Source organism: Python bivittatus, unplaced genomic scaffold, assembly GCF_059951505.1.
Source record: "Python bivittatus isolate LINGU-HERP-01145 unplaced genomic scaffold, Pbiv_v1 ctg000220_np1212, whole genome shotgun sequence".
Lineage (NCBI taxonomy): Eukaryota > Metazoa > Chordata > Lepidosauria > Squamata > Pythonidae > Python > Python bivittatus.
In genome coordinates, this window is record NW_028277048.1 from 3,403,057 (window position 1) to 3,429,178 (window position 26,122).

Here is a 26,122-nt window from a genome sequence, read left to right on the forward strand (position 1 = left end):
TGGTCCCCAGGCCAAATGAAGTCCAAAACTTAAAGTTCATAGTGATATCTCTTGGCTACTCTAGTTGAGCAAGCCCCTCCTCCCATTCTTATTCCTTTCTAGCCAGGTTTAGATGAAGCCAAAAACAGCTGTATGGTTAGGAGTGTACAGTGCCCTGAGTTGCTAACACTCAAACATGCTTTTTTTTGTGGGGGGAGAGTAAAACAAGGAGTCCCATGTCATTTGAAAGACCAATAAATGAATTATCCAGCTGCACTGGCTGAATATGCATCTTTAATGAACACTACTTTATGTAGAATATGAGTGCAAAAATGTTTAAAAATTAATAAAAAATAACTCCCCCTTTTTTTTCTGGAAGCAGAGAACTAATACTTTCTGGGGACAATAGTCGCTGCTCCAGGTTGGAAGGAAAATTAAAGACTGAATTTAAAATTCAGTAGGAAGCTAATTCTGCAAACAAATGGGTTATATATGCTTAGTATTATTCAGAACTGTTGTTACAAGCCCGTGCAAGTATAGTGAATTCCAGAGGAGGAAGAGGAAGAGCTGTAGTAGTAAAAATTGAATGCCTTGTGGCACTTTAAAGACTAACCCATGTATTGTTGCTTAAGATTTCAGAGCACAGTGCACTTCAAGTTGATGGCATTCGTTTTGGAAAAAGCACTACCGATTGAAGGAAGCGAAAGGGTAAAATATAAAAGAAGTGAGAGAATATGGTGGACTTCACATATAACACTACGCCATAATGGGTTTGTTTGGGGTTTGCTTGGCATATTATGTGAACTGTGTCATAGCTATTAAACACCATGATTTATGACTTAGTTTAATATCTGAATCCAACCTTGGTTAAAACAAAACAGGCATAATGTGATGTTTGGAGCCAGATAGTGCATGACACTGGTTCTGGACTAAATCTGAATGCGGGTCCCAATGAAATAATCGGGATTTAAGTTATAACTAACTTTACCACATTGATACAATCTTCAAAGGCAAAAGCAAACAATTCAGTGGCTTAATAAGATGTGAGAATCACACTTAATAAGCCAGTGAGAATCACCTTCAGGGGAACATGTGGCATTCCAGATGTTGCTGAATTAAAACTCCCAATATTCCCTGCTATTTGTTATTCATTTCTGCAAAATTCTAGGAAAGCTGGCAGGTTGATTTCCCCACTCCTGATGTATACTTTTGGATTCCTTGTTTATATGACATATATTTTCCTTAGAGGTAAACTTATGCCCAGAAGTAGATATAGGATTGCAACTTCATATTTTTCATTCAGCTTCTCAAAGCATCCTTCTCTGATAAGAATGCTTTTTATTAGCGAGCACAACAGACTTTGTCACCAAAATGTACCTTGACCCTCCACCACAGGAAACTTCACACCCATTTTCCGTTCTCCTGATTTCAGGAAATTTTGTTTCCTTTTACATGTGAACTTCAGGACCAACTACCATCAGAAGGAAATGCTACTTTCCAAGCTGTAATGTGAAAGGACTGTCTGCAAAAAAACCCCGCTTGGCATGTATTATATGTATGTGCACCCGCAGAATCCTTTAGTGGTGTTATAGTGATCTAGAGTGAAACAGTGCTGAGTTTTTGGCTTGCTTCCTAAAAATATAAATTATATTCTAAGCAGAGTGTACCATTCATGAAATCTCATATATATAATTTTTATTAAGAATTTTTATTATAATAATAAAATCTAATAGAAACTAAACTTAAAGAAAAGAGAATAAAAAGAAAAGTGCAAGAAAAAAAGAAGAAAAGAATGTAATAAGAGAAGTGATTTCCAACCTTCATCACGAGTATAAACAGATTTAGTGACTCTACCCCTTCTAAAGTTATAAACATTTATCTCTTCATCCCATATCCCAATTCTTATCTATAAACAAATTCATAAAGCATCATCTTTTCAGTCCTGATATCAGCAGAAAGTCTGTAAAAGGTTGCTAGAGGTAACAACGTACCTTGTTTTAACCTTGATCAAATAAACCAACTTTACATTCCTTCCTTTTACTTCTAACAATCTTAATCTTTAGTCCATTCAAATATTGTTATAAGATTGATTTCTCTTCATTTCTTATCTAAAATGACGTAGCAAAATAATTATCCCCTAGGTTCCCTATTGTTGAAATTACATATACCACAAAAAGTTGAAGAACTCTCATGACCTATGTTGGGTGAAAGCTGAGAAATTGCCCTCACTGCATTTGCAGCATTACTATTTGCTTCCATTTTCTTTCTCCTTTCCCTCCTGTCCCTTAAACAGGACATTTGATCTTGGATATCTTAGGATCAGCAGCATGTCTTAGGATCAGCAGCAGCTCCAGTGCAGCATGCTAACTTCTTAGCTGGGTTTACACATTGTACTAAACAGTAAGGAAACAAACGATACGTGGCAAGAACTTAATTTTGAGCCTTGTAAGATGCTGTGTTTACCTAATGAGATAGTCCACTTTTGTGATTCTACCTGAAGTCACCAGAGCAGCAGTGGCTGTCTTTGAATAACAACTCTCAGGACTCCTGCTAAAATTTGTATGACTGTTTATTAGATTTAATGCTACATTACCCACCCTTGCATCAGTATATTAGATTATACTGCCATCTATAGATCCCTGACTTGTTATACTCCAGATATGGTTGGGTTGACAAGTCCCAGAGTTTCCAGCCAGCATGATAAAAGTTGTAGGCTTAACATTTCTGAAGGGTACCAGTGGGAAAGGCTGACCTGGATTATAGTTATAAGATAAACAAGTACCTCACAAGGATGTTGCACATCTGCAGTATAATTTGCAACATTTGTACTCAAGACAGGATAATCATGATTAACCACTTCCCAGTAGAACTTAGAAAGAGAAGGCTAAAGAGGACATTTGATCTTGGATATCTTAGGATCAGCCCTTGCTCCAGTGCAGCATGGTAACTTCTTAGCTGGGTTTACACACTGCACTAAACAATAAAGTGGTTTGGGATTTGAAGTTTTAGCAAGAACAACCCACTGTGCTTTGTAAACAATGGTTAAACAAAAAAATAATTTATCATAAGATGTGAACGGAGTCAGTTGGTCAAGCATTTTTTAGGCAGCTTCATAACAGGAGCAGCCATCTTTATAAAAGGTGGTTCAACACAGAATGGAAATCTGATTGGTAATCTCCAATGAAAGCCCTAAATGTAATGGCATTTCTAATAGTGTGCCTATCAAGCAAAGTTCTGACATTTAACTAATTGGTTTTGAAAAACTAAGGAATAATGCAGATAAAGCATTGCTTTTTAATCAAAAGTGGTAATGAAAACGGATGGATATGAGAAACGATAGGGTGTGCCTCAGCAAAGGTGATACCTTCTAAGGCACATCTCATCCCAAAACAATAATGCAGATACTGTTTTGCTTCAGAACCACTAGCTTAGCTATATACAAATCTTATTAGGTAACTAATCTCATTTAACTCATTGAGAAAACCCAGTAAGGAGTTGCTGTGTTGTTGAAGGCTATCTATTTCAGGCTCATAACGAGACTTTGGTGAGGATTTTTTTCTGTTATAGGAAGTAGGGCAAACAGAGCTTAGGATACAAAGACCATGAGGGCCTTTAGTGTAAGGCTATGTCAAGGCTCTGCGGCGCTGGGAGCAAATTAATAGGGGAAGTGTTGGCATGCAGCCACCCAGCCTCCTACCTGTGCTGGTGTTCAGCGTTTTGGATTGATTTATGCCAGCATTGGGATCCCCAGAAGACAGCCTCACATGGCAAAAAGTCAGACTTCTTTCAGCTCTGTTTGAGGTATAGGGATATCATATACTTTGTCTAGTTTTGTTGCATGTGATTGTTAAGGATAATTCTACTGGGTGAGCTGTATCTTTTTTCTTGCAAGCTTGATTCGGGCCAAGTATTGGATGTCTCAGTATGGATTGCATAATGTGGGTATAAAATTAATACATTGAAATGTTCTGTGCTGTTTATTAAGCTTATCCTTTACATAAACACTTAATTATTGAACAATCAATGTTCTTAATAAGATATTCTAATTTTATTACTTATGATGGATATTGGTCCATTAGTGTATTTAGATAATGAATTGTTTTGAGCTGGAAGTCATTATGGAAAATATGGCATTGGAAGATCAATGGATTACCATTACTGATGCATTAAGAAGACTCAAGATCCATATTAAAGCAGCCATTTCCTATATGTAATTTTTTATTTCACAGATTATTGAATGGTGAAAAGTGCAAGGCTAAGGAAGCAACCCAATGCACACCAGGAAGGAAGTCCACTGAACTGAATAAGACTTACTTCTGAATAAAGATGCAGAGGATTATGCCTCACAACCTGTCAATGCCCATTCAGTGCAAGTCCTTTTGGATCTGCTATATAAAAAAGATTCTCCTCACCTGTATCATGTACATACTTTTGGATGACAATAATGCAGATTATCTAACTGATCCAACTCCGATCACAAGTCTTCCACCCCAAATAAAAAGGTCTTGGGACCTGGGAGTTTTATTTGAGGAAGACACAGAAAAGAAAACTAGGGTAGTTAATTTTTTCCCAATGAAAACCTGAAAACAAGCAGTCTCCACTAACGACATTTTTGTTTCCATATTTCCTCCTAATCTTCTTTTCCTTTGCTTTGTGCCCTTTTATATTTTTCTTCTTCCCTTGTTTACAGTAATTGGTTCCTCTAGTCAAATTTTTTTCCTTTTTTCAGAAAAAAGCACTTTAAAATATGTGCTCAATCTCTTTTTTTAGCCTTAAGAATTGCTTTAGGTACATCTTTCATCCTCAGAACTAATTTCAGAGATGGCCTAATATAGTCAAGAACTGGAAAGACATGTTCAGTAGGGAATGGATTTAGGTAGGAGCCCAGACCCCCAGTACATTTTTTTTTTAGGAAAAAAACAGAAAGGTATTGTATACAATATACAGAATGAGGTGCTAACTCTATATTTCCCAAGCTAGGTATGTTCAACTTTCAGAATTCCTCAGCCAGGTTAACCATTGTTGAGAATTCTGGAAACTAAAGCCCACACATCTGGAAGTTGCCAAGATTGGAAAATGCTGTACTGTACTAGATTGATGGGATCTATTTTGGATCATACCACTTTGGACTGCAGATACAAGGCGACATGTTTGATTTAGGTATCATAGCTTATTGAAAATGTATTATGCAAAGATGTTACATAAGGAACATTAAAAATATGACACTCCTCCTTGCAACCTGCAGACCAAAATATTATAATCTCATTCTAGATCCTTACTGCCCTGAGAAGGCAACATCAGACCCCCAAAATACACTGTCTCTGGCCAGGGCCACCTCATTTTGCACTACAGGAAAACCCTCTGCATGTAGGTTATAAATGTGATCCTGTAGCCAATGGAAAGACTCTTGTCCAGAAACCCACTAGGAAATAAGAGCCTCTGAGATAGGTAGCATCTTCTTTTCATGGGGATTTGATCTAGTCCATATCTCTCCTCTTCCTCCACTGGAGCATTTTGAGGAGGCTGAGACTGGCTTTGAAGAGCCGATCATGTTGGAAGATCATCTGGTGGAAGGTGTTGAGAGGCAGGTTCCCACTGGGATCGGCATGCTTGAGAGTGGTGATGGGTGTGTAGAAGCTGTTGGTCTGATATCGCAATGCAGGGTTCTCAGAAGTGATCACTTTCATAACATGCTGCCAGAAAAAGAGCAAGACATGGAGTTAGAGATGCAGGCTGCTACTCCTTTTTTAAAGAAAAGTGTATGCTGGGGTGAAGGGAGGGAATAAAGTAATTAGGGTGGGGGAAGGCAACCAACATATTTAAAGATCTGATCTTAGAGTCAAGATGAAGCTTCAAAAGATCAGGATATTTTTTAAGCTGTACACTGCAGTTTGAAAAAGACTATTAATTTGTGGCAATAATGAGTTATTTGATAGTAATACCCATCAACCACGGAAGTCTGTTTTTTAACCAAAGGAGTTTCACATCTGGTATATATACCATGTTTATACACATGGTTTTATCATTCTGTCTCTAATGGTAGTAATTCAAGACTGTATTACATATTTGGAAGCGGACATGGGTCTTGGGTGAGGTTAACATAGGGAATTTTTGGAGGGAAGTCATCACTGAACAATAGACTCAATTACAGCAGTGATAGATGCACTGTTGTAAGACCTGAAGAAAAAGACTGGGGACAGATCTCCTAGAAAAAATATGCTTCTGGCTTCATGCAGGTGAATACAGCACATCTCTGCTGCTTCCGTGGAAAAAAAAAACGCAGCTGCCTTAAGGATTAAAGTTAACACAACTCTTCACACAAGGTCTGAAGCACTTGGAATCACTTTCAAAGTCTGTGTAGCCCTAACCTACAGCAAACTAATTTTGTTTAGTATAAAAGAAAGGTACTCTTTTGTGGATTATCCCCTTTTCTCTTTCTTTGCCCATAATAATAAAATGCAGGCAAAGCTCATTCCCAAATGACCAGATGTTTTATGGTACATTTTTCTCTGCGTTAATGGTATATGCCAGTTGGACGGGGAAAAACAGAACAAATACCGGGCACTTTTTAAGAACCGCTGGTGTGATGAGCAATATGTTTTATTTCACTTTAAACACAGTACTCCAAGCAGATGATTTTGATTCTCTTCTATTCTGCTTACAGGGGAGAGTGAAACACATTCGCCTGCTGTCTCTGATTGAAAAACAGAAGGAGGTTTTGACTTTAGGGCCCAAATACAAACTCATCTTTAGGAGTCTTACTTTTAGATGCCAAACTTTCCTATGTACTGTATGGTTGAAGCTGTATATTCAATACCATTCTTCTCCAAACAGTTCAGTGGACTGTGTACATTATGTCCCCATTGTATACATGCAGAGCGATGTCTGTTGTCATAACAGTGACTCAGGAAATTACCTTCATCTACACCAGTGTTTCTCAACCTTGGCAATTCTAAGATGTGTGGACTTCAACTCCCAGAATTCCCCAGCCAGCCATGCTGGCTGGGGAATTCTGGGAGTTGGTCACACATCTTAGAGTTGCCAAGGTTGAGAAACACTGATCTACACAAATGGCTTCTCGCTACCCGGACAATATCAAGGCTCAACACTTACTCACCCATAAACTGCCTGCCCACTCATGCTCCTTGCCATTATCATTTTGGGCTGAGCCTGGTGGTCCCAAAAGTAAGTCACAGACAAAGACTATGTCCAAATGTAAGCCCTTTTTCACAAAATGCCATTGCATTTCCTTTTTCTTGCTTGTAGCATTGTCACATAGCCCCCATGCAATTGTTTTTGTTAAATCTGTTAAGGTTTATTATTATTATTTTTTTTGCTAAGAAACCTGATCCGTATTTGCCTGACTCTACTCCACTTCCACAGTAGAAAGTTCAGTAGAATATATTTGGAAGTAAGAATGGTTAGTTAATGCTCAGAAATTGCCCAATACAATTTTAAGGCCCTAACTAGCAGCCTACCTGTGAAAGAGAGAGAGAGAAAAAAAAAACCCAAATAATAAACTTGAGGAACTAGAAGAATCAATTGTTCATAGGGTCAAAACAAGAGTCACGGTCTGTGACATGGGCGGCTATATAAATATGATAAATAAATATTGGTTTCAGAATATGCAGAACGTAAATAAGGTGATTGACACTGTGAATGGCAAGAATCTCTCCCACTCTGAGAAGATAAAGAAAAGGAAGAACTAGATGCTTGAATGTGGAGCTGAAGTCTGAAATATGAACCCAAATGATTATCAGGGATAGTACCTAGCCACTTTGTCTTCTGTTGGCCTCTAGTGACTTTTGCCTCCTTGTTATGTGTCCAAAATATTTAAGCTTTAGCTTGTTAGTGGTTCCAGTGAGCTGTCTGGTTTTATTTCATCCAGTATTGAATGATTTGTTCTTGCAATCCAAGCTACACTCAGCAGTTTCCTCCAATACCATAATTTCAAGGTATGAAGCTTAAGAGCAATTATAACTGAGGGGAAACACTTTCTTGAAGTTAGTTATAAACACATCTAAGACCTGCCAATAAAAACTCTCTCAGTTTGGAAACTAAATCTTTTAGCTCATGAAACGGAGGCACGGACAGCCTGAAAACTGGCTTGATGCTGAATGCTCTGCTGTTAAGAGGAGAAATATACCATCAGTCTGTCCAACTACATCCTCCTTATAAATTAAAAAAAATATATAAAACAATTTGGCATCTAAAGAAAGAGGTTCTTGGAGCTGTGGGCATTTCTTATAAGTATTTCCTTAACTAAAGATTATAAATATTTTTGGAATCTTTTACCTGGGGCTTTCTGAACACTATCTCAGATCCTGAACTGCTATATCTCAGTTACTGTTTGGGAAATGGTAAATCCATTTTCTCTGATCAGTTGTATGGAACCTGCAATACAGTGGATAATATCAAGTAGTTGACGGCCTTGTTCATTGGCATCTGTGACCATCAAGGACGTGTATAAGCTATTTCAGCAATGTAAAACAGTGAAGGATAACATTCCAATGGAACATAAGAGTGGTGGGCTTCATTATTAGACACAATCGTCATTGCAAAAAATAGAACCAGTAGAATCTGTCATGACCGGAAAAGAGCTATTGTAGTCCCTGAGTATATGAAGGGTAAAGCTGATGATAATTCCAACTATAAGCCTCTTAGCCTACTATAGGAAAGTTGTATGCCCAATCCTTTAGTGCCAAATTCAAATCTTCGATCACAGCACGCCCTTCTCTTGTGCTTGATGGAGCTACCAGATCTTAACTGCTCTCCTGAAACCCAGATTGGATCTCTGTGGGGAGAAAATTCCAGAGTATGGGAATGGTGATTGAAAATGCCCATTTCCAAGACCCTGTCAGATGGCATTCTCATATAAATGGGACCTGGAGGGAATTGGCCCTATTTAACTTGATCAGATGGCAGATGAATACAAGAGAAGGTGATTCCTTAGATAACCCAGTCTGGAGCTATATATAGTTTTAAAGGTGACAACTAGCAGCACCTTCAATTGCAGCCAGAAGCTGACCAATAACCAGTGCAGTTTCGGAAACAGCAAGTTCAGTATGTTGTGTGAATGTTGTCAATAGGTTCTGAGCAAGCTAATCCTTTACTTGACAGAGCTGGGAGCTGGGGGTTGCCCCGTAATTTTAAAAAAAGTTATACTTCATTATGGTCCCCCTGAATGTGCCAAGACATCCCTTCTATCCTTTGGGAGCCTTGGTTTGATTATCCTTCTGGAGGCAGTCAATACTGCAGGCCACCAGAAGGAATGAAGGCTCCTGGCCACTGCCAGAGGCATCAGTAAGCATTAGAGACTGGGCATTTATTCCGAAATAGGTAGGGAGAAAGCCATCATCCTACCTCAGCCACCTCTTCTGGAGACTGCCCCAGTGCAGCGAAGACTTCCTTGGAGTATGAGAGATAGAAGTTGTGGAATATATCCAGTGTCTCTTTATCCACGCCAGAGAGATCCATGCTCGCTGCCTCTTCATAGAGCTTCCTCTCAAACTCTGTTGTCACTGGTCCTGGCTCAATCAAACTGATTCTGTGGAAGGAAAGAAACATTGAATAATCAGCACCCTCCCTCTCCACTGATGAGTGGAGTGACCCCACGAACTGTTGGAGAAAGAGAGGGGTTTCCTCTTGTCTCTCCTAACACCTTCAAGAACCAGCAAGGAGTATGTGCTGTGGCATTCCAGCAGCTACTTTAGGATGGTTGCTATTGGTTCTACCTACTGATATGATCTAGAACCTGAGGCATGAGCTGTTTGCATCAAACATAATCTCTAGTAAGCAAGAGTTCTTAGCCCAATTCAATTTAAAAAACTATCATGAAGAAAAAATGTTGAAACCATTTTCCACATCTCTATTTTGATTTAGAGGAACTTCCTTACAAAGTGTGTCTCAAGCTTTCTTTCAGCCCCATAGTCTTGCAGAGAAGGTCTGTCTGGGTCTTATGTTCATAGCAGGCAAAATCTCTTAAAGAGCCAGCCAGTGAATTGTTTATTATAATCTGTGACTAGCATAAGAAATTACAATCAAAACAACTATAAAATGATAAATTATCAATATAACATTCAAATCACTTTCATTATAAACAGCTCACATTTTTGCTACCGCAACAAAGTCAACAAAGGCAGCAAATAGCACCCCTCGTGGTCCGTATTTCAAACAGATGCTGTAGGATTCAGCACCAATTGAGGATGCTTAAAGTCCATCTGTTTTTCAGCTAATATGCCTTCCAGTCCACCCACTCCTCCAGGATTCCAGCCCAAGTGCTTAGAAAAAAGTTCACTGACTACGCTCACCAACAGAGGAGTTGATCATTAGAGAGTTCAGATTTGTACCCTTTTAATGTATAGAAATGACAATTCCTTGATCCCATTTGTGGCCCACCAGTCAAAGATATTTTCAATTCATTCTGGAGAGATAAAAGGTTTCCTTAAGAACCATCTTGAGATTCTGCCCATCCTGTGTGATCCATGAGGAGGGGATGTTTAGAATCCCAGCCTCACAGCAGATGAAGGGACATGAATCCAAAGGAAGACTTTCATTTCCAGGCTTTTCTTTAATAATTCATTTTCCATTTATGGGATTACTTGTGCATATCATTTGTAAGGACAAAGGGTGGTTTAAACATTTATTAAACCAGGTAGGAGCAAATAACACTCAGATTTAAAATGAGCCTGCCCCAACCTGAATTCTTCATTATTATTTTTTTGAAGAAAATTCTATTCTATTTCCAAAAAAAGAAATGCAAAACAGCTAAAAAAACCCCTAAAAGCATGTATCACAACTACCTTTTCTAAAAGCAGCCTCATAAATCAACACTCTCCAGTTAAAAGAAACTCAGGTAGAAGATCTCTCTCTCAGTGCTTGGGAGCCTAAAAATCTCTTAGTGTATGTGAACGAGGCTGAGCTAGACAAAAACGGTATTTCCACGTGTTCATGAAGGGATGCACTCACTTGGAAAAAGTTATTCTTAGACCTGCTTCTTTGCAACAATACTCAGATGTTAGCCTTTGAGAAAGTTCAACGTCACCCAGTGAAATGGGCTGAATAGGGATTTGATTAAGAAGTTCCTCAATCCTAGTCCAGAATTGTAATCCAGGTCAGTAAAGTAGGGTAGCTCGGGACGACTGGGGTGCAGATGTGTGTGCTGTTCAGTGATCGGAGCTGAAGGGAGCTTTGGCTGGACTATGAAATCTGGGTGGCAAAAATCCAGAGGACCACTAGATGACAACAAAGAGTTATAAAAGCTCTAATCTTTTGCTGCCATCCAGTGTTTTTACAGATTCTTGCAGCCCAGATCTAATTGCCCTAAGCTTCAGTAGCTGCGGAAAAAAAAGATTCAACAGTTGTGCACAATCTCAAGCTGCGTACTTGCCCACTTAGCCCTTACTGCCCCTATCCTGAGTTGTATTAATCTAAGAATGCACGAGGAACTGCAATTCCTTCTCAGGGGAACCCCAGTCCTGACCTGTCCTAGTTCCAATCCTGCTGTACTTACTTGATCCCAAATTTTAAGGCCTGCAGGGCCAAGCTCTCGCAGAAACCCTCCACAGCAAATTTGGAGGCAGAGTAGATGTCATTGAAGAGGAGACCTGCAGGGAATTAAATATTGGGAGAAAAGAAAAAGATGACTCATAGACATGAGTTGCCCTCTGGTTTGTTCTCTTTCACTGTTGCTTACAAGATTTCCCAAAACAAAACTGAAGCTGCTTTGCATTGAGTAGTAGAGTTCCCATCTCTTTGACCTGCGCTGTTGCTGTGCTTTTAGTTTTATGTTGTACTTTAACCCAACATACAGATATTAAAGCAGGTAAAGCTTTTCTAGACCCAGAGAGGTGGTCATGGAAAGACAACACGGGCTTATCGTTTAGTATGTCAAGCTACTTTGTAAGACCTAGCTAGCAGGACCAGTGAAAGGGGCAGTCCTCTTCAGAAGGTGGGGATCCACTCATCCCATACTTTGGGGGTGGCATTGGCTCTTGCTTGCATTAAAAGAACCACCCTGGCTAGATTTGCACTGATGCTGAACCATAAAACAGCAAACCACCTTTTAGCCTAGTGTGTTGTATGAACCTAGTACGTGTCATCGGTCTGCAGTTCAATGTGTCATGAGAATCTGGAAAATTTGATAAACTGAACCATGTCATGTGAACATAGGCCTTTACAGTGTGACAGAGTCTACTTAACCAGGTCAGTTAAAGACTGAGCAGCTACATTTGTACACTTTGCAGAGCTTTATTGGTTTTAACTCTTGTTGTGTTCAATGTGTTGTGCAAACACAGCCCATTAATTTAGCTTATTTACATGAGCCCAGAAAAACAGCCAATTTAAGCCTGTAAAATGGGATGTTGCCAAGTAAATACACAAAGGGTTGGCTTGAATGCTTTTTAAATTCCTCCTCAGGGTCATGAACGATTTTGCCTATGGAGGGGAGAGCTTCAGATCCCCTTCCCTTTCCTTGCAAGCCCCTTTCCCTGCAAGGTACTGCTAGGTTCCTTTGCGTGACTTGCCTCCAGCTCTTTGTTCTGTAGCAAAGAAAGGACGGAGCTTAATGTTAAAAGGATCTCGACAAGACTGGAAATGGTCTCACTGCCTGCAGCCTTGCAGAGCTGCTACCTGTCAGAGAAGACAAGATGGACCAACAGCATGACTTGGTATAGGCCAGCTTCACACGTTCCAGACAAATAGCCTGTACTGAGAAGGTGGTGCGGTTGGCACAGCGTCCCATCGCTAACGGGGCTTCCATTCTCCAGGACTCTTCCCACCCTCATCCTCCGGGTCAATCCAGAGGGTTCTCCAGCAACACCCTCCTCTGCCCTCCCAAAGGAGCTTCACCTTGTAAGCCTAGGACGCTGCTCATCACAACGATCTGCCCCCTCTTTCGCTGCTTCATGTCAGGGAATATTTCCTGGACAAGGCGCACCAAGCCAAAGAAGTTAGTGTCGAAGAGGCGCTGGATTGAGGCCATGCTCTGGCTTTCCACTGGACCAATAATGCCAAATCCTGCATTGTTCACTGCATCGGAAGGGAGCAGTAGGTTAGCAAGAGGGAACAGGAGGAAGCAGCATTTCAAATCCTTGTCAGCTACTTATGAAACCAGCAGTGGAGAGGAAGAGATGGCGGTATAATCTAACACATTGTCCTGAAACTCTAGCAACTGTTAACAAAGATGACTCTGGCCCACCTTGAAGTTCTGTTGGGCATTTGCTATATTTTGAGAAACAACTGGACAGGGTTGTTTCCAAACAGCAGCTCACAGAGCTCCCCCTGTTCCTCAGCAATATACACCACCTATTGCCAAGGAGTGGTTCATATGCTTCTCCACCAGTACAGGTCACAACTTGTCACATCCTCACTGAACCTGCTTTTTTGAAGGTGGAACTTCCAATTCTGGATTTATGATAACGTTCCCACATAAATGCCATTCTACAGAGAAAAGGATAACCTGGCTGCTTGTCCAAGTATGTCTTACGTCTAGAACTTTTCTGTCATAAAATGTCCATAGATATGTCCAAACAGCTTAATCTGGAGTTGGCAAATAAGTTAAGTGTCTTAGATGCAACTTCCCCAACTTGTTGCCGCCCCCCCCCCCCCCACCAGCCAGTGACTATGGAAGCTGGAAATCCTGGAAACCACAGTCCAAAGGTACTTAGAGGATATTAGATTGGGGTAGATGGCTCTTGATGGATCCAGCTCTAATTCAGACATTGTGTTCCAGATTGCTGGCCCTGGCAGTGACCAGACCAGTTGGTGCAAAAGGAACTTCAGACTGTATAGACTAGTGCAGTAATAGCCCAAACAAATCCTGTTCATCCTGAATAAGAAGGACTTTACTGGGGGAGAGGGCTTGCTTTCCTACCCAGCACATCCACCCTGCGTTGGGGGATGCTGTCCACGCAGCGCCGAATGGAGTCCTCACTGGTCACATCCAGTTCTTTGATTTCAAGCATATTCTCCAGTGCAGGCCCCGCTTGCTTCTTCAGGGCTTCACTTTTCTCCAAATTTCTCATGGTGGCAAAAACTAAGGAAAAAGAATTATAAGACATCACTTTGGTCAAGTTTGGGAGGGCCTCCTTTTCTTCTCCAAAGTTGATGTGCTTCCTTTTCTGGCTCCAAGCAGCCTTACCTCGAAATCGCTTCAGCTCATCTCTTGCCAGACGCACTGCCAGGGCCAGCCCAATGCCAGAGGAGCAGCCTGTCACCAGCACATTTCGTACAGCCATCTTGTTGCCTGTGAAAGGAAAGCAAAATAGGAGAAAATCCTCAGGAAATGCTAAATGATCAAAGAGTTGAAGTCCTTTGCACTGACAGAGTTTGGAAACCCTGTGAACTACTAAGTCCCCACCTCAAACTTCATCTTTGCAAAGAATTCCACAGCTGTGCTCTTTCCCTCTTTCAGCTGTCTTCCCCTCTAAAAATGGCCATAATAGTAATGATCTACTTTACAGAACTAGTAAAAAGATGACTGAATCAGTGTACATGAAGTCCTTTGAACTGGGGAGGGGAGAAGGGAGCCTGTGACCTCTGGATGTTACAGCTCCCTGTTTCTCTCCTCATTGGTCTTGCTGGCTGCGGGAACCACAAACCCAGTGAAAGCAGAATAGAAGAATAAACATTTTTTTTAAAGGACAACTTATTTTGGAAAAGTTCAGATAAAATAATAGTTTTATTCAGATAACCTTGAACAATATTTTTTTTAGAGTTGAGCTCAACTCCTGGGGATCTCGCAGACAGATCCATGCAATTTTCTTGAAAACAGCGTAAAAGTGATTGCTGCATTGGATTTTTAAAAATTGTCCAGTCTAGTTCATAGGTCAGGAATTCCTTCATGGTCTCCCATCCAAGTATTAAGCATGTCTAAACCCGATTAGCTTTGAGTCCAGATAAGACCACCTAAGTGCTGCCCCATGCTGAGATATTTATCAAACAGCTGGTTGCAAACTTGGCTGTTCTGTATTTTTGTAATATAAAATATCAGTTAGAACATATAGCATTTGATCTTTTCAGGGCACTTTCCATCCAAGTAGGAAGTATAAATTATTGTATAAAACTAAACAGGCCAAAAAACCCCCTATGTAAGTTCAAGTTCATGTTTGCTGCTTAGAACCTATGTTCCCTTCTCTTACTAAGGTATTATTATGACGATAGTTACCTTGTTTTTGAATTTATTTGTGATGCAAAGAGGAGCAAATTAGGTATAATTTCAGATGCTGCAGAATTATGACTATCCTCATTCCCAGGAAATCATGCTAGGCTAACTTCTGTATATAATCATGGAATGAAATTATTCATCTTATTTGTTAAGAGAAGTGGGATGTCAGCTATCTATGTGTCACTATCCAACCATCTATCTGCCTCAGATAACTACAATATTATGATAATTTCTATGCCTTTAAATTCCAAGAGACACTGTACTGGGATCAAAGAGGATGGCTTGCTTTGAGAAATCCAGCACGGCCAGCAGTCTGTTTGGCCTTTGGTTTACCCAAAACTGAGGCACGGAGAAAGATATCCTTGCCTTGTAGCCTGGGCAATCCCCCTTCCTGGGGAGTTGTTTCTATTGAAGGGAAACCCAAATTGTGTATGTGTGTGTGTGAGGGGACATCTTGCTAGAGAATTTCTTGCACAGAATTGAATATTTGACCATCTCATAATGTTCTATAATTTCAAAATGGATATTACATATTATAAAGGAAAACAAAATTACAGTTGCAAGGACGTATTACCCTGCAGAACAATTTGTGCAAATATAAAAATGTTGGGTCTCATGTATTACAAATGGAACTTGGAAGACTAAGATTAGGTCAAGGATTACAATCAGCCCTGTGCTTTAGTTTCTGGAAGTAAGCTATTGCTGTCGCTTTGGTGCCTTCAAGTCAAATGTGATTCCTGGTAACTTCATGGACAGGTCCATGCAATTGCCTTGGCAAGATTATATATGTGGTTTGCCATTATTTTCTTCCAGTATGGTTTTTGACTTCTCAGTATTGGGCTGAGAGGGAGTGGCTGACTGGAGATCACTCAACTGGATTCCATGCCTGAGGGAGGACTAGAACCAGACTCTCCCTGTTTCCAGTCCAGTGCTTTCAACACAACACCAACTGGACATGGCACCTGAAAGCACCAAAATTTTTGGCTGGAAAAACTGCTGGAGCATTTCAAGGAGGACAGAGGGAGGCATGGCCCCAAAGTTGTAGAAACAGAAGAGGAAGACAGTGAATAAAGTGGGTGGAATGTGGTGTAATGGTGAAGCCCACCCTGAGGAAAGCGCAGAACCTTACTAGGGGGCTTTGGGACAGTCACTCTCTCTCAGCCCAACCTGCCTCTAAAGGATGTTGTGGGATGAATTGGAGGAATGCTATGTATGCTGCTTTGTGTTCCTGTAGGAAAGGCAGGGTATAATTCAACAAATAAAGAGATTAGTGGCATGAATCTGGACAGGTCAAGACAGTAATCATTTGCCCATGGAAGCACCAGGACTCAATGAGATGTAACTAAACTGCTTGAAATGACTTGTGCCCCACTGTAGAAGATACTTCTCAGTTGTTTCAACTTGGCTCAAGTTTATTTGGGAGTGTAAACCACAAACTTATTTTTAAAGTGGCCTGAGGTGTCAAATGTTAAATTATGTTGCACAAGTACACTGTCATGGTGAGGAGCCATGTTTAAGGGGACAGACTACTCCAAAAATTATTTGGGGCTGCAAGAGCATAGAGTTGTGTTCTTTATTCAAGTGGCTCCTGTGTCTCTGGATGAAATAACCACCCAATCCGATGTTCTCCAAATGCAAATTGTTTTGCATGGTTCTCTACCAGCCGGCATAAATTGTGCTGGCTGTGGGATTATGGGAGTTGAAGTCCAATTTACCCGGAAGACGTCAGGGTAGAATAACAACATAGGAACTTGGACCCATTAAGGTTCATTCCCGGACTTTAACAGCTACAGGTTCTCTTTAATGGTATTAAAGGCGTGGGCGAGGCAGTCTTTTGCAGCAGAACCCCCAGCACTTAAAGAACAGTCTCCCGCCAGGCAATCAACTACCCCGGGGCTCTAGCTCGGCCAGACGGACTATTGCCGACCACGTCATGCGGGGATTATCGGATGTCCTCGCGGAAGAGATGAGGCCAGGAAATGGGAGCGCGCGGCTTCTATCCTGGGAGAGAAAGCCGATCCCGGGCAGCGGCTCCCTCTGCTATCGGCTCGCGTTCTCACGCAGCCCTGCCGTGCCCTGCGGGAGAGAAAGCGAGTGTGGCGCCTCGCTGGCTGGGAGCCTTCCAGCGCCAGCCCGGTGCACGCTTCTCCAACAGCCGAAGCACCTACCTCGCGAAATTGTGCCCAGTCCCGAAATGCCACTACCACGCGAGGAAAAGGGGGATCCGAGTCCTTCCCGCCACCCTCCAAATATTTCAGCGCTCTGCGCCGCTTGCTTATCCGCTTTCAGCTCTGGGATGGGCCCTCCTCTCCATCCCGCACACGGTATCAGCCTTGCCAAGGACGGGCAAGCCCGCCTCAGCCCGAAGGACGCCGGGCGTTGTAGTCCTCGCTTCTCCAGGGTTGCCCTCCCTTGGCCCCGCCTTCCCAGAGTTAAGAAAAGGAAGGCGTGAGACGCGGCTGCTGAAGGCTGGGGTAGTGGCGGAACAAGGAGGCTAGCTCGGGAGGATTTAGCGAAAGGGAATATAAACGGAGCCACTAAAACAATGTTTCTCAACCTTAGCAACTTTAAGATGTGTGGACTTCAACTCCCATGGCTGGCTGGGGAATTCTGGGAGTTGAAGTCCACACATCTTAGGGTTCCACTAAAAGGAACCTCCACGTTCAGAGGCGCTCTGTCTCTGACCCCTGTTTGCTGAAGGAGAAAACAGAGGAAGGCTATTGCTTCGAAACTTGGAACAATATGATAAGTTGTTGACTTTGCCTGCCCTGAATGCTTTTGGATTCCAAATATGCAAACTGATCAGTTTCCAAAGTGGCCTGCTTAAGAACTCTATAGGCAAAGGCTTAGTAAATTTGATAGCCACCTTATTGGCAGGTTTCTAGTTTTGTTATTGAACATTGTTTCCTTCCCCTAAATCTTAATGCCAAGTTGTCTCTGCCTCCTTTTCTTATACTGCAGTCTAGGTTAAAATGTGGCTGACTGGTTTGGCTGAGTGTGGTGAATTAATTCATAGCTCAATTTACCATAGGTTATTCTTTACTGTACAAATTGCCTCTGAACATTTGGTGCAGCTGGGTGAGATGGCAGTTGATAAAAATGTGTTGATTAGGAGCTGAAGTTTTTCTGCAGATCTGCCTATCCTCATCAACTTTAATACTTTCTGACTATATTTTGTTTTTTTTTAATAGTAATTTTATTAAAGATTATGCTTACAATAGTAAAAAAACTAATACAACTAAAAGAAGAGTAAAAAGAGAATAGAAGGTGCAGAAAAGAGAAAGAAAAGTAAGAATATAGTAAAGAAAAATAAATATATAAAGAAGTAACTCCCTATCTTCATTGCAACAAGTATAAACAATTTTAGTAACTTATTACCTCCTCTTAAAATACCACAAATGATCTCTTCTTCCATATCCTATCTCTTATCTATAAACAAATCCATAAAACTTAGTTATTTCAGTCCTGGTGTCAGCAAAAGTCCATCCACTGGTTGAATACAAAATAAATCCAAGTGGATATTAGGAGGAGCCTTGTAAAACTGCCAAGTCACCCTTCTTCTGTAGCATTTAAAAAACCTGTGAAATAATAGTATGTTGATATGATGCTATAGAAACTGAAATTTTACAGAGGGAAGGAGAGAAATAGTACAATGGCTGTCTTGAGCTGGGATGTACAGTGAGACACAAGATCAGTCAGTGTGAGAAGAGATGCCCAAAAGCTCCGCAGAACTGCAGCATTCCAAAGAAAATGCCACCTGGTCCTTAGAGAACCAGTTTGACTCAATTCTCAGTTCTCAAAAAGAGCTGATGATGTGCGATCAGCCAAGTGCATAGCTAGTTCTCAACTGGTGAAAAGCCATTATATAGAGGTGCCCTCTTTCTATTTGGCTCAATAAAACGTTGTAGCCTATATTGCAAATGAAGATACTACAGTTCCATGGAAAGCTAGCAAAATCAACAACCAAAATGTCAAGAAAACTGGAAGGTGAAACAGAAAATGCTGGAACAAAAGTTTGATAGCTACACTTTATTATTTTTAAAAAGGACAAGTGAACAAATGAAGACAACTCTAGAGAAAACTGAATGATTGTGCAAGTAGCTTAGCTATGAAGCTGACTACAATGAAAATATAACAGCAGCATCTACCTAATCTTGGCTAGTTTCCAAAACCTAAACAGAGTTGACCTTGGTTAATATTTGGTTTGGACCACCAGGAAAAACCAGAAGGTGGCCCGACAACCACTCCTCTGTTGCTGCGGAGAAGCTACATGCATAAGTCGAATTTGACCTGAAGGAAACTATTTTCACTAGACTAAGCAGTTGCAAAAGATGCTGCATTTTTGGTTTGGCCCAAAGTGATCAATTAGAGATTTTTCATATACAATTCACAATACATCTGCAATTTGAGGATTGCAGCCTCTTTAAACACATTTACATCAAGCTTGGGGAGACACCATTCTGAAAACATATTCCATTTCATACTGATGATGCATGTTCAGTATTTTGCTATGACAATGAAGTGGCTGTATTATACTTTCTGATGTCCCTCAGAAGAGTACAGGAGGCAGCTGCTCCTCTTTTTTATTGTGTGCAGCTGGTTGTTTTCATGTGTCCACTGGTTGTTTTCACTTGTCTGCTGGTTGTTTTCATGTGTTCACTGAAGGCTTGAAGCTCTTGGCACAAGATTTGCAAGGTCCCTTGCTGGCATTCTTGGCTGGTGGGCCATAGCTCAATCCAGGAGTAGCTGGTAAGCAGATATGCCATTCTGAGACAAAGAGGGGGTACATTAGTTTTTCTGTGTAATTTCTGTTGAAACTGATTAGCCTGTTCAAGGTAATTTTGTCTCACTGCAGACCTGCATTCATTTTTGGTAACCAGACACAATTCGTCTATGCTGCAAGCAAAGGGTTTCCCAAGTTGCAATTTATTTTTAACGTTTACCAGTGGGTAAGCTAAGCATTTCTATCGTTCTATCAAACAGTGCTGACTACTTTTCCAAATTTCCAATCAGGCCCAGAAGTATGGTAACACTATCCTCAGACAATACAGAAAAACCTTAACATGCTTGCTTCAGTAAATTATCATTTGTATACATGTCCAGGTGATTATCTCTATTCATACTAAAGAAAACCAATCTGAGCAGGGGAAGAAAATACTGTTTAAGTTAGATGAATCTTGCTGTAGAACGTGTGCAGGATGTCAGTGAAGGAAAACGTGAAATGATAGCTGTAATATTTGCTATTCCTAAAGTGCTTTCAAATCAAAGTGCAGTACAAATGACAAATATACATTAAATCAAGAACCAGTTTTTCTCCATCTGTAACAGCAGATGCTAATCACATTCATACCGAGATGCTTAGCTATTCAACAATAAAGTCCTAGCTAAGCTAGGGCTCTAATCTCTGAGAAAATATTCCATCCTATTACTCACTCTACCTGATTTAACTGCTACTGTATTGATTTTTAAAAACCTTGTTAAATATCTTGAATTATCTCAAATACATTTATATAAAAGCTACTCTTTTTGTCTGTGTTCCAACTATTAAAAATATTTGAATTTCACTTAAGGTGAAAACAGGTTTTACTTTAACAGGTAGACTTCCTGTTTTCATAAATGGGGGGGGGGGACCTAAACTATTTGCCTTGTCTTCCCACCAAACTTTGGCATAGTCTTTGCTGCATTTTAACACTACTTTGATAGCTGATATGGCTCATTTTATACACAACAGTTCAATAGTGCAACAACTGTTCTTCCTGACCTTTATTTATTTATTTTTTTTAATTCTCTTCTTTACAGGCTCTTGTAAACTTGAAGTCTGTAAACTACTTTGCAAACCTTACTTTGTTTTATAAAAGGTATTGTGTTATTATGGATTTTGAATTTATTTATAATGGCTAAGAGCTATTATAGAGGTTTGTATAGAGCAAGTTTAGAAAGCCTCAAGACAGAACAGACATTAGAAGGCTAAAGTAGAGTTACTGCTGTTCTCTCCCCTCCTGCACTTCCTTTCCAGTAAGTTTAACTTTGATAAAATGACCTTGGTCTTTTGCAACACTCGAAGGTATGGTGTAATATGATGTCTGAACCATGGCCCTAAAATGCATTTGTATTCAAGGTTTGTTATAGTGTTATATTTACATGATTCCTGACTGTGAATATCATCAGAACTTGACCAGGATAGGGCAGGGATTTAAAGTATGGGTAATTCCTTCCTTTGGCCTCCAGACACAGGGACTTTCCATATGGCAGCCTTGAGCTGCTTGTCTCCTGCACTAAAACCATCTGGAAATGAAGCCCCTTTAAGAAATTGCTGTCTGGATTTCAATCTACTGGATTCTTCAACAATGGCAAGGATGCTGGCCAGGTGAACTGTCTGGATGGCTGTTACCATGGCCCCTGATTGGTGGATTCTCCTGATATTTATCCCTCTCATCTGTGCTGTAAAAGCAAGTGCCGGTCACTTCCTGAGGGTGGATCTTTCAGGAACCATGGTTACCATTGATGGGCCTTTGGTATGACCTCTCTCTGTTGGTTTCCTCCTCACACCTTCCTATCCGGCACATCTACTGGTGGGAAAACCCACCATAGTTCCACCTTTCTTCCTGTGCTTGGGCTAAAAGAGGAAACAGGCAGAACTCTTCTCTGGTTTTAAAAAAGAGAAAGTGGGATAGGGAAAGAAAGAAAAAAGGTTCAGTATTTTATCAGTCCACTGATGTGGGGGAGAAAAGGGCAGTGGTTCGTCAGATGTCTCTGACCAACTATTGTTTGCTCCATCCCAGTGTTTCTCAACCTTAGCAACTTTAAGATGCACGGACTTCAATTCTAATTGAAATTCACACATCTTAAATTTGCCAAGGTTAAGAAACACTGCTTTACCAAACAGGTACCAGTCAGCTGATGTTTTGGAGCATCTCTGACTGGAGATGTCTGAGATCTGCCATAGAAAGCACAGCAGGATTCAAGCTTCACATGGGCATGTTCCTCTCCCCAAATGCAAAGATCCTGAAAATGGCTCTGGAGGACAATGCCTGGAAGGGAGGGAGCATGCTGGCAGCTCTGTATAGTAACCAATAGCAGCACAGCTATTGCCCAGACTTTTTCAGCAGAGAAACTGCACAGCCTGGGTTGTGCCGGTGCAATTTGAGAAATGCCACGTTTGAAGCAAAGCAGGGAAGCATGATTGCAGGCTGCCTCTGTGCTGGAAAAGAGATGAGTAGAGAGTGACATCTTCCGTTCAAACCTGCTTAGTGGGATTGTCAAAGTGTTGCTTACTCAAAGTTATGGTTATGTGGCAGCGAATACAGAGATGGGATGCAGCAGTGGCCACAAAATAGCTGATTCTGCCGATCTTGACTATTTTAACCCTTCTCATGTAGAGTGGTGAAATAAGGATGTAAAGGGATGGAGGGACACCAAAGCCTTCTTGTACCCCTTCTGTTTCATCTCTAACTCTGATCAAGCTACACACTTGGGGCACTCATCAAACCTGAACACAATTGGCAAGGTGGCTGTACCATCTGGCACAGCACTCTTGGGCAAGAACCTTAGAGCCATACCTGTCTTAGTGTGTTGTATAAAGACACTCAACATGTGACATAACATTACTGCTCTGCTTGTTCCCCCCCCTCCTGCCGGAAGTATTAAACTTGATCACCATTGGGTATATAATGGACATTTTAATAGTATACACGAGACAGATTCTACCTCTAAGTCTGAACAGAAACAAGTTTGGCATTCATACAGGAGGCCTATATATCTACTGGTTGTTGCCCTAATAGACAGCGCCCCAGTTCAGGCCACAGTAAATAGTCTCCGATGTAGAGCATACAAGATGTTATAGAAATATCTAGGGACAGACCAGGGAGGAGGAGCAATTGTGCTATAAAGGAGATGGGAGACTTTGGCTCTGTCATTTTGGATATCAAGATCCCAAATCTTCTCTTTTAGTTAAGCCAGAGTTTTATCAAGTCCCAAAGCAGGTAGTGCTGACAAGGTAAAACTCCAATATGCCAAATTGTCATTAATTTGTCGTCTTAGGTTGGAAGAGAGAGTCCGTTTGGTGTGGTAGTTAAGGTGCTGGCCTAGAACCAGGAGACTGTGAGTTCTAGTCCTGCCTTAGGCAGGAAAGCCAGATGGGTGACTTTGGGCCAGTTGCTCTTTTTCAGCCCAACCCACCTGACAGGGTGGTGGTTGTGGGGAAAATAGGAGGCGGGACTATTAGGTATCTTCACTGCCTTGAGATAGATAGATAGATACAGGTAATCCTCACTTAACAACCATAGTTGGGACCAGAATTTAGGTTGCTAAGTGATGTGGTGGTTAAGCAAGTCATCACATGACCAGACCCAATTTTACAACCTTTTTTGCAGTGGTCTTTAAGCAAATCACTGTGGTTGTTAAGTGAATCACACGGTTCCCCATTGATTTTGTTTGCCGGAAGCTGGCTGGGAAGGTCGCAAATGGCGATCACGTGTCCCTGGGACACTGTAACCATCGTAAGTGCAAGCTGGCTCCCAAATGCTCGGATCGTGATCACATGACCATGGGGGTGCTGCAACAGTCATAATTTCAAGCACTGGTTGTAAATCATCTTTTTTTAGCACCATTGTAACTTCGAACAGTTGCTAAACAAGCGGTTGTTAAGCAAGGACTACCAGATAGATAGATAGATAGATAGATAGATAGATAGATAGATAGATAGATAGATAGACAGACAGACAGACAGACAGACAGACAAAAATAAAAGCAGGATTTTAAAAAAGAGAGAGGAAATCTATACAGCATGGTGACATGAACTAAGGAAGTTCCTCAGTAGACGTGTTTTAGCCAGAATCTAAGATGACAAAATCTTAATCGGGCCCCAAAGGAAATGCAGCCTAATTCTAATCCAGTTAAGGCATTGGAAATTGAATAAGGAACTTGTAGTAAGGTTTTCAAGGATTTTGATTGGATTGCTTCTAAACTAGGAGACTCCTTATAAATACACAATGGAGCACCATATAGCATCAAACCAAGAACTTTGGCTTTGAACAGTTTAATAGCTGCTGGGACATAATTGTTACCAAAACTGACCTGCCAATTTGGTAATTGCAAGAGATACTTTGGGGGCTTTTACTAGAAGCTCTCTTGTTTGAGTAAGCTAGCTGGTAGAAGATTGAAAAAAGAGACCTAGATATTTAAAGGATTTGACCTGTTTGATGAGTTTCCCATTAATTGTCCATTTAGTTGGGGCCTTAATGCATTTCCTAGAGAATACCAGTACTTCTGTTTTGGAGTAATTTATTTTGAGGTGTTCTCTAGAGCAGTAAAATGATAGAGTTTTAAGGCATCTTTGGAAGCCTACTTGGGTTACAGACAGTATGGCTGCATCATCCACGCAGAGGAGAACAGAGAAGGGGCAATGGGCAAGGGAGGGAGGAGGAACAGAAATAAAGCATTTTGCTACTGTGAGACTGCACCACTTTTCCAAGAAGCCAGGTTGTAGACCTTTGATAATAAGTCAGAGGATGCTTAAAGCAGGGAGCTCTTTTGAATGCCAGTCAATATAATTGGAAACTCTACTTTCCTGGGGAATACTCACTCTTTTTTGAGGTCCCACATGTCGCTTCGGCGGCTCCAGAGCAAGTAGTCTTTACCCACTTGCATCTCCAGGGTCCCCTGGCACAGTAAAGGGCTAATGAATTGCCGGATCTTCCCTTGAACAGCTGGTTCCGCTCCTGCAACAGATCGGTGGAAGATTGAAAGGAAAAAGTGGTATTAAAACCAATTCCAGTGCTGGAATCATGGCAGATTGATGCTGAGCAGGTTCACAGAATCTGAGGAATTATCATAGAAGACATAACACAATTGGTTCCCAGTTAATGTCTTTAGCTTATTTGATCAGGTATAATATTCCTTTATCTCTAGCTTTTCCTCTAACTTCCTTTCTTCACCCTATGCTCTTCTCCTTGCAGAAAGGAAAAGAGGGGTATCACTGGTGAGCTCCATATAGTTTGGGTGGAATTCAGTTGTGATGTGGTTTATATATGTTTCCCTCCCCTTCCTATCTCGAATTCCTTTCTTTAAATATAATTTTATTAAGGATTTTAATTACAATAGTAAAATCTAATACAAACTAAAAGAAAGAAAGAAGAATAGAAAGAAAAAGGGACAGGTGCAAAGGAGAAGAAAAAGTAGAAAAAAGAAAAAAGTAAGTAAGAATATAGTAAAGGAAGAGAAAAGAAATATATTAAAAAGTGACTTCCAATCTTCATCCCAACAAGTATAAACATTTTTGTAACTCTTCACCCCCTCTCAGTTTACAGCCAATGATCTTTTCATCCTGTATCCCATCTCTTATCTATAGACAAATCCATAAGCATTACCTTTTCAGTCCTAGTGTCAGCAGATAGTCCATTAAGGGTTACCAGAAATAACAATATATCTTATTTTAACCTTGATCAAATAAAACAACTTTATATTCCTTCTTTTTACTTATAATAGTCTTAATTTTTAGTCCATTCAAATAATGTTGTAGAATTTTATTTCTTTTCATTACTTCGTCCCTTCTCACAAGATTCTCCAAAGCTTTAACAAGCCTCTTTTATAAATCCAATATAAAAAATTATCCAGGTCACTCTCTTGGTTTATTATTTGTATTTCCCTTTTGAGCTTTAAAGCATCAACCAGTTTCTTTTCTGTGTCCAGTGAAACATCCTTTTCCATGTCATTCTTGTAGCCTGTTATTTGTGGATCCATTCTCTGTCTTTTCAAATAAAACTTGTATCTCATCTGCATTTATTCCATAACATCTTTTGGACATAGTCTATTCATAGAAGCAAACATTGCTATTGCTATAGTATCAGTTGTTGATACTAACTTCTGATTCCATTTTTTCAAAAGTGTCCTTCAGTATTTTCAATGTTATAACGTTTTGAATCATTTTATAAGTACCAGTTAATTAGCTGTTAATCAGGCTTGTGTATTTTTCTCCTT

The 26,122-nt window shown here is 40.6% G+C and overlaps 2 protein-coding genes across 2 annotated transcripts in view; both read right to left on the bottom strand.

The window, feature by feature from the left end:
- Positions 1 to 1,151: 1,151 nt before the first annotated feature.
- Positions 1,152 to 17,514, bottom strand: LOC103058237 (retinol dehydrogenase 8-like). Its single transcript, XM_007433533.4, has 7 exons — positions 17,314 to 17,514; positions 14,120 to 14,224; positions 13,853 to 14,014; positions 12,829 to 13,008; positions 11,492 to 11,585; positions 9,343 to 9,526; positions 1,152 to 5,672 (listed from the first exon to the last, which is right to left on the bottom strand). Exons 2-7 carry the CDS (start codon positions 14,214 to 14,216, stop codon positions 5,457 to 5,459), a joined length of 933 nt encoding a protein of 310 aa, XP_007433595.1. The 5' UTR covers positions 14,217 to 14,224; positions 17,314 to 17,514; the 3' UTR covers positions 1,152 to 5,456.
- Positions 17,515 to 19,215: 1,701 nt separating this feature from the next.
- LOC103058543 (venom factor-like) overlaps positions 19,216 to 26,122 on the bottom strand; it is an 85,559-nt gene continuing 78,652 nt past the window's right edge. Inside the window, exons 40-41 of the mRNA XM_088137671.1 lie at positions 24,729 to 24,864; positions 19,216 to 19,912 (exon numbers count right to left, since the gene is read on the bottom strand). Coding sequence (XP_087993797.1) covers positions 19,729 to 19,912; positions 24,729 to 24,864 — 320 coding nt within the window. The 3' untranslated portion in view covers positions 19,216 to 19,728. The remainder of the gene's footprint in view (positions 19,913 to 24,728; positions 24,865 to 26,122) is intronic.